General features: G+C 43.2%; 1 protein-coding gene across 1 annotated transcript; it reads left to right on the top strand.

Moving 5' to 3' along the window:
* The first annotated feature begins 410 nt into the window (after positions 1-410).
* On the top strand, positions 411-8,183 carry LOC139464542 (prolyl 4-hydroxylase subunit alpha-1-like). Its single transcript, XM_071246064.1, has 7 exons — positions 411-484; positions 872-1,726; positions 3,394-3,581; positions 4,703-4,897; positions 5,978-6,091; positions 6,765-6,903; positions 7,768-8,183. The coding sequence occupies exons 2-7, from the start codon at positions 897-899 to the stop codon at positions 7,949-7,951; spliced, it is 1,650 nt and encodes a 549-aa protein (XP_071102165.1). The 5' UTR covers positions 411-484; positions 872-896; the 3' UTR covers positions 7,952-8,183.
* Positions 8,184-8,935: the final 752 nt, after the last annotated feature.

Below are 8,935 nucleotides of genomic sequence, written 5' to 3'. Positions count from 1 at the left end.
TTTCTAAAAAATGTATGGTATGATCTATAGCAAAGTACTTACACACGCTCTCACACACATTACCGGAAGGTCTGTATTAAGCAGTGATAGTTTCATTTATCGAAAAGTTTCATCTCCGGTGTTTAATCGATGTTGGCGTTTATTTTTTTCAGAGAGGAGCTTGCGAAAATAATATTTTTGTTTCAAATGTCTTTTTTTCCATCTAACGTTAGACAATTTGGCGCTGATTAAAGGATATGTTTATTATTTTGCTACGTCTGTTGAACCGGTGTGTATTCAAGGCGTACGGTATGTCCTATCGCAAAAGTGGCCATACCTTGTATTACTCGCCGATAGTACACCGTGGTACTGTTATCTGTAACCTTTAACCACCAGGTATGCTCTATTGTACAGGAAACGTGGCCTACACTGCCGTATTGCATTGACGGGCGTGGATCGGGTGTGGATATATCACACTTTGGGCACATGAATGTCTGTTAATAAGGTATGTATCATAAGAGACCCTAACAAGATTCGTGTAAGCTTTGACACTCGGTGAATATGCAGTAAATGAGTGATAATACCTACCTAGCAACTACAGCATATATCACCTATATTTGTTTGTTTGTTGTTTAACACCGCACTCAGCAATTTTCCAGCTATATGACGGCGGTCTGTAAATAATCGAGTCTGGACCATCCAGTGATTGATATTATGAGCATCTTTCTACGCAAATGGTATACGATGACGTATATCAACCAAGTCAGCGAGCCTGACCACCCGATCCCGTAGCATAGACGCCATTTATGGCAAGCATGGGTTGCTGAAGGCCTATTCTGCTCCGGATATCGTTCCAAGGTACATATGTACATATGTCTCGTCCTATTTTCAGATAGGTTCATACAAAGTATCTAGGAATGGCAAGAAAAAGAATTCCTAAGAGGCAAACAGGCATTCAACCGCGAGTACCCGTACATAGCACTGATACCGGAAGTGACTCAATTCCAGCGCCAGTGACGTCATCAATTAGAATCATATTACTTATTCTGATTGGTCTCGGCATATGTGCTTTCTTATTTTACCCCGATATAACACGGTTGGTCAGCAGTCTCCAGGGAGATGCGAATCCGACTACAAAGGAGCAAAGAGGACAACCGGTTGACCAGCACAGACGTGATCAACAGTTCGACTCAGATGAGGAATCATTCGCGGGCAGACGGCATGATGATCTAATGATGACTGAGGAAGAGGATGACGAGATAGAAGTGGAAGATTTTGACGAGGAACCAGTGGAAAATGACCAAATTGGAGATCTAAAGGAAGAACCCATCAAACACAATCCTGAGTTTGAACGAGAACAAGAAAGACGATTGAAAGATGAGGTGAAGAGAAAAGAACGGGAGAAAATGTCTGAAAGAGATTCATCAAGAAAAACAGCACCAGAGGATGAAAAGAAGTTTATCAAATTTACGAAAGACGAAGCTGGTGTTAAAACTCTTGACATTAAAATGGAGGACATGACTAAAGAGCCTGTCAAGAAAAAGTCGAAAGAAGCTAAGCCCAAGACAGAGCAGAAAAAGCAGGAGGAGAAGACGCCCTCTCAAGATAACCAGGATTTGCCAAAGGAGGTTCGTGATTTCAAGGCAAGGATTTTGAGCACCGTCACAGCTAAGAAGATATTTGCCGATGGGCGACGAATCCCGCCCGTGGAATTGTTGCCACAGAAGCCAACCAACAGTAGCGTCAGGTCAGTACAGTTTTGTTTACATTTTCTCTCGCCGAGGAGCCGAACAAAATTAATGTTCAACATATTTTTTTAAGACATCAATCATGCCAAGGAACATCTTTTTATTTATTTATAACATTAGGAGTATATTTTCCCAGTATTTTCTAAATCATATTTTACCACTAGAATATTAAATAGTGCCCCGTTGATAACGTACACAATAAATCCTTGTTAATGAACTGGACGTTGCTTACTTGTGAAGGTCCTTTAACCCAGCGTCTAGTTTCCCCATAGAGACGTTTGCACCAATTCAATTACTTTAGTTGTGTTATAAATCTTTTAAAAGTTTTATCAGGCGTTTATCTGATGTAGGCATTTTTGAGGGGCGTGTATTACTTTCGGTGCAACGAATGTCTCGACCCATTCCCAACTAGGAGGCAAGAGAGTTAACTGACTATAAAGGTCCAGTTTCCACCCTTGCCAAACTAGGCTCATATTATGGAGTTACATTTTGGCTGGACTAACGAGTCTATGCATAGTCCAATCAAAATCGCGCACCGAAATCGAAATCCGGTTCGTAAACTGTCGTGCAGATTTCGGTCGATTGAAGGATTTGCAAAGCATGTGCACCGCCAACTCGTTGTCAACAGTTATTTTCCAAATCTTTTCATGTCTTTAATCAAGGTGCTCACGTGATTTGATGCATTTCGCGATGTAAGACCCGTTTTATCACAATATAGACCTTGATTATCAATCAGATCGTCTTGACTGGGCGCCACCATTTTGGGTGAAGCAAACGCAAGTGACACGAGAGGTGGAATCTGATTGGTCCATAGGAGAGGCTTAGAAGGGACAAAACTGGTAATAGCCATTGATACTTAACAAATGATTATGAATAATTAACGAATGATGATGGATACTTAAAACAAATGACGATCAATACTCAGCTTTTTCCATGGGACTGTCCCTTCGGCCGAGGCGAGCACTTCTTTAATATTTGTGTGGTGTTGTTTTTGTTTGTTGTTTAATCGCCGCACTCAGCACTATTCCAGCTATATGACGACGGTCTAAATAATCGAGTCTGGACCAGACCATCCAGTGCATGGGCGGATACAGAGGGGGAGAGCGGGGGTTTCTCCGAAGTGGTAAACGTCTGAGACCTGCATCACTTCGGGCTTTCCTCCCACATTAAGCTAACACGCCGTGATATAACTGGAATACTGTTTAAAGCGGCGTTAAACCCAACTCACTCACTCACTCAAACAAGTCAGCGAGCCTGATCACTCGATCCCGTTAGTCACCTCTTACGACAAGCACGGGTTGCTGAAGACCAATTTTACCCCGGATCTCCACGGGTCTCTTCTTTCAGATACTTCTTGAAGAAAGGTGTAAGGCCAACCCAGTCGAGCATGATCAAGAACATACACGGCGACCCACACCCAACCACACCCACACGCAAACCTATACCCTCACCGACAGCCACACCCACCCCAGTCTTCACCCCCGACTACCAGCATGGTTACTGTGTTATTGACAGCAGTGATGTGCAGTCTAGTTGCGACGTTTCTAACCGGTTACCTGTGTCACGTGATAATAGCAACATACTCGCGAGATATCTCCCAGGAATACCGACAATATTAGCGTAAAACTTAATCCACCCACTCACTCTTCCTTACTGTTATGATCAGGGTGTTCCTGTTTGAGGAGTTCCTGTCGAAGGATGAGTGTGACGGGCTAATGAAAGCGCACGACAAGCACGTGCAGGATGCCGCCAAACAGGACCCCATCTTGTGTTTCGACAGCATTGGCACACTGAAGAAACACCTGAAAGAAGCCAAGAAGAATATACGTGTCACACCTAACGTATTTACACACGGTCAGATATAAGACTTATATTATAAGTTGTACGGGGCGGTGGGTAAGCCTAGTGGTTAAAGTGTTCGCTCGTCACGCCGAAGACCCAGGTTCGATTCCCCACATGGGAATAATATGTGAAGCCCATTTCTGGTGTTCCCCGCGGTAATGTTGCTCGAATAATGATAAAAGCGGCGTAAAATAATACTCAATCGCTATAAGTTGTACATCTAAAGCCAATTTAAAAATACATTACGCAACGCTGTTTCGCTGCAAGGAGCTTGAAAGACAGAGATCGGCAAATGGCTGTTGCTGTTGTTAGAGGTTTTACACTGATGTAGAGGTGTCTACATGGAAATTTATCAAAACGTCATTGACCGATAAAATTCAAGTATTACATAGTTTAACACAGTATTATGCATAATGCTATTCAAACCAGGTTATAGCTAAGAAATAAAAAAAATATTACATTAATCCACTCATTCCGAATTGTATACAATCTCATTAAAATCCGATATTAGTTTTCGCTACCGCTAAACTTTGTTTAGCGATAGCGAGAACTAAGATATGATTTTAATGAGATTGTATTGTATATAGTGAGTGAGTTTATTTTTACGCCGCTCCGATCCGAAGACCGCCAGATCCCTTGTAGCTAAGGGGCACAACTCGAGATGAGAACCCATTTTCCGCATCGAATGCATTGTGTGAAGTAAGCACATGGCTTGCCGCAGTGGCAGTTGTTCGTCAAGGTTTAGCAGTACTGGTTGCCATGGGGTAAACTTCAGTCGTATTAGTGAGAGAGTGAGTTGGGTTTAACGCCGCTTTTAACAGTATTACAGGCGAACCGGGATTCGAACCCACAATCATAGGTTTCTGCCGTGCCTAAGGGACGCAACTCTGCACAGCGAATCGCGGCGCCTTAGACGACTGGGCCACCCGTGCCCCCTCAGGCATATTAAATGCAGTGGACACCTTGCAAATGTGGATCCTCTGCGACTGCGAGTGTCACAATGTCCCGGTTGCATGGCTGGTTGGTATGGCTCCGTGGGGTATTGCTGACAACGACATTCCCTCCCCCGCGATTATGTTTATGTTTTATTGAACTGCTTGGTCGTCGTCATTATGATAATACACCTTTCACAGGAACAAAATGCGTGAATGCCACATTTTCCCGCCAAATTGCCGACTTCATTCACCGGAATTGGAGCTATAGCACGGCCTTCTATCCAGGAGAAAGCAAGTTCTCCACCATCTTTGCTAACAGGGTCAAGGCCGCGATGGGTCTTGATCAGGAAAATGGCGGGAAGTTTCAGCTGACGTCATATCCAAAAGGAAAGGGTTAGTCTGTTCTATTAATACCGCTACGGACAGTATATGGCAGTTATACCACAGCGCTTCTGCTTCATATGCACAGGAGTGATGTAGGTCTTTGACGATTGGACCGTGAAGATCAGGGGTAGAATAGGTCTTCAGCAACCCATGCTTGCCTCAAAAGGCGACTGTGCTTGTCGTAAGAGGAGACTAACGGGATCGGGTGATCAGGTTCCCTGACTTGGTTGATGCATGCCATCGTATCCCAATTGCGTGGATCGATGCTCATAAAATCAATCACTGGATGGTCTGGTTCAGACTCGATTATTTACAGACAGCCGTCACATGGCTGGAATATTGCTGAGTGCGGCGTTGAACAACAAACAAACAAAACAAGCAAATTCTCAGACAATTGCCCATGTTGGTGAACCTACGAGCAAGGTTGTGATGCTGGTAAACGAACCTAGGGTTCGAACCCAAGATCTTAGGTTCCGGGCACGCCTAAGGGACGCGACTCCGCACCACGCAATGTTGTGCTTTAGACGACTTGAGCCACACGATCCACCTCGCCGATTTCTCTGTACAGACAACCTATTGGTGTACAAAATACAATTAAAAATTAATACTAATATAGTGTACTTATTTCTATTTTGTTTTGATTCTCGGAACCTCCCAAAAGTGTTACCTGGCACAATAGCTTGTTAATAAAGTGTTTGAATTATTGAAATACGTATTTAGAGTGACCCTCGCTTGTTTACAAATGTCTCCAAAACCCATATGTAAGGTAAACAACATTCGGTCATAGTTAACCTATGATACCACACTTGTAAAAACATTAAGTTTTGCCAAAAGGCATGAGAGAGTGTTATATTAATTCATTCATAACTGAACATTAACAATAAGTGTATGTTCATATAAACCATATAGTTTTTATTAAAATTCAAAACAATGTGAAAAAAATAATAAATTCACCTTTATCCAATTCAAGCATGCACCAGTACTATGCATTTTTTAAAGAAATATTTTTGAGTAGTGTAGCTCAAGTAAAAACTTGAGAGTTACTCCCCTTTCTGTTCAATGTCTGTCATGGCGTTGATGACGTTGCAGCGTACAAGTCCCACACAGACTGCGTGGAAGGGGGAGAGGACAAGAGAGACAGGGTCGCCACTGTGCTGGTGTATCTCCAGGACGTCGAGGAAGGCGGCGAAACACGCTTCCCAGGTAGGTTTTGCGGCTGTCGGTGATCAGGCTTCGCTGTATTGGCTGATTGCATGTCATCGTATCCAAACTACGTAGATCGATGCTCATGGAGGCATTCAGTAGATTGTCTAGTCCAGATTCGATTATTTAAAGACCGCGGTCATATGGCTAGAATATTACTGAGTCAGCGTTAAAAAACAAACAACTTCCACCTGTATGTATTCAAAACACCATGACATTTTGCGTGTGCATCCATTCTAATTTTGAACAATTTCTGTCAGTTTACTAAAAAAACATATTAAGAACACAATAAGAAAAAACTCAACCAATCATCCCCAACGACCGGGTATTACATAGAATGCTTGATTGGATGGCCTTGTTAAAAGTATCATGTCATTCGAATCAGATTCAAAGCGACGTTATGGCGCAGGGTTTTACCATACCAGAGGAGAAACGTGTGCAACAAAGAACAAAACAAACAAAACCTTACCTACTTTATAAACACCTGTTGTTCATATGACATATATAAACAACAAACAAGTATATATTTTTCATATTAATCTCTGGACACTCAGCCTTGAAATAACTCACGGTAGTGATATCTAAGCTAAGGCAAAGGCTTCATAATGTGAATGCAAACATGTACTGGTATATACATGTAAAACTACATGTTAAACCTCTCTTGTCTTCACAGAGCTGGGTATATGGGTAAAGCCACGGAAAGGTCGGGCATTGGTATGGAACAATATGAGCCCTGATGGCGACTGTGAGCGCCACTCTATCCACACGGCGTCCAGAGTCGACAAGGGCAACAAGTACATCCTTATACGATGGTAAGGCTATCTTTCTGCACCCTAATAACGTTTAAAATAGCGTTTAAACAGCACCCGATGCAGGGTTTCTTCCCCTAGCCGTTAGGATCCGCCGGTCGTTGTTCGAATCCAAATTCGTCTTGCATGAGCTTTGGTCTGCTAGCACCTTACCTTTGCACAGTATTTCAGAAAAAATGGTTAAAGTCCATGACGTCACTTTTGGCTTCCAGGTACAATGAGTACATGACAAAGTGAGTGAGTTGGGTTACCTCCCCTTTGAACTGTATTTCAGTTATATCCTTATATGGGTGGAAAGCTTGGAAGGATGCAGGTCTTAGAGGTTTGGTGTAACATATGGATTCGGGTTTGGGGCTATTATAACAAGGAAAATAATAAGTGCGACTTTGGAAGGTGTATAAATCATTCAAATATCGGCGACCCGTGAAGATCCTGGTTAGAATAGATCTTCAGCAACCCATGCTTGCAGTAAGAGGCGACCAATGGGATCGGGTGGTCAGGCTCGCTGACTTGGCTGATGCATGTCATCGTATCCCAATTGCGTAGATCAATGCTCATGTTGTCAGTTAGTGGATAGTCTGGTTCAGACTCGATTATTTACAGACCGCCGTCCTATAGCTGGAATATTGCGGCGTTAAACAACAACCAAACATCAAATATTGCATTGCTTGTTGATGCCCATATAGAAAGTTAAATGTCATTTGTGTCATGTCTGTTATCCTTGCTTGTGTTGTTGGCGGGGTGCGTCAATCATCTATGCAACTGGGAGGGTGGTAGGTTACATACGGGTGGGGTGCAGGTGGGGGGAGTGGGTGGGGTACGTCATTGCCCTTCATCATCCGACCAAACTACTGCATGTGTTAACAGGTACTACTACAAGAGCTTTTACTCTTTGGGCAAGCGTCCCCCAGAACCACCGCTACCCCAGAGAGAGGCGGGGCAGCCACGGGTGTCCTGTGACGAGTTTGAATACGGCAGCTGTCGGTGGTACGATGAGTGGAGCTACGAACACATGCTGGAGTATGAACGCCAGAAGATGACTCTCATATGAACCTTCATCCCCTCACCAGCTGGCATCAGCTGTTCAGCGTGTCACTACTGAGATCTACCGTTCATTGCTTATCATCTCCCCTGTAGCAATATGTTACTGATGACGCACGATCTACGAATCAGGGACGCGTTAACCACAGCAAATATTTCATCGAACAAGTCATATTTGATATATTCAACGTGTTACGTGTGAAGTTTGTATTGATCTTAAGAATAAATGTATGGTTACTAGATTGATTGATTGATTGATTTATTTATTCCAGCTATATGACAGCGTCTGTGTTCCAGAAATAGCAGGAACTCGGTGATTTTTTATAGGCATCCAATCCGTACTTGGCTTGTCGGAAAAAGACCACGAATCACAGCCCGCCTTCTAGAAAATGTCCCACCCCGAAACTTCTCGAACGATCAAACTTTCCCGTGTTTGTCAACAACCAAAGGAGGTAATTCTAAACAACAATTCCTGTTACAAACTGCCCACTACAACACTCGACAGTCTACGAGCATATGTTTCCACTGACAGTCACTACAAATAACCTTACAACAAGAATCTCCACTGCCACATAACAATATCAATTATGATTACACCTTCTGACCATAGGATTACCCTGCTAACAAACGATGTATACAGAAATCTAAATGTCAGATATATCCTTGATTGTCATTAAACGCCGCACTCGGCAATATTCAAGCTATATGACGGCGCCCTGTAAGTAATCTGTCTAGACAAGAAAAAACAGTGATTCATATTATGAGCAACGATCGGGGTAGGTTGACGCGCAATCTATCACCTCTCCGACAATTACGCCGCCTCGTCCGCCGAGCCTGTAGGCTGCTGGGACACTATTCTAACCCGGAAGTCCCACGGCGGGATATATTCTGTAATGCCAGGCAATTGGACTTCAAGCAGATCTGAACCTACAGATATAATGAAAATGATCACCAGTGATATGGCTCTGTGACTATGGCTTGAAATAAAAGCGAC

The sequence above is a fragment of the Haliotis cracherodii genome, unplaced genomic scaffold, assembly GCF_022045235.1.
Source record: "Haliotis cracherodii isolate W230 unplaced genomic scaffold, xgHalCrac1.p SCAF_17, whole genome shotgun sequence".
NCBI lineage: Eukaryota > Metazoa > Mollusca > Gastropoda > Lepetellida > Haliotidae > Haliotis > Haliotis cracherodii.
Note: the sequence above shows the minus strand (reverse complement) of the source record. Positions and strands in the feature narration are given on the sequence as shown.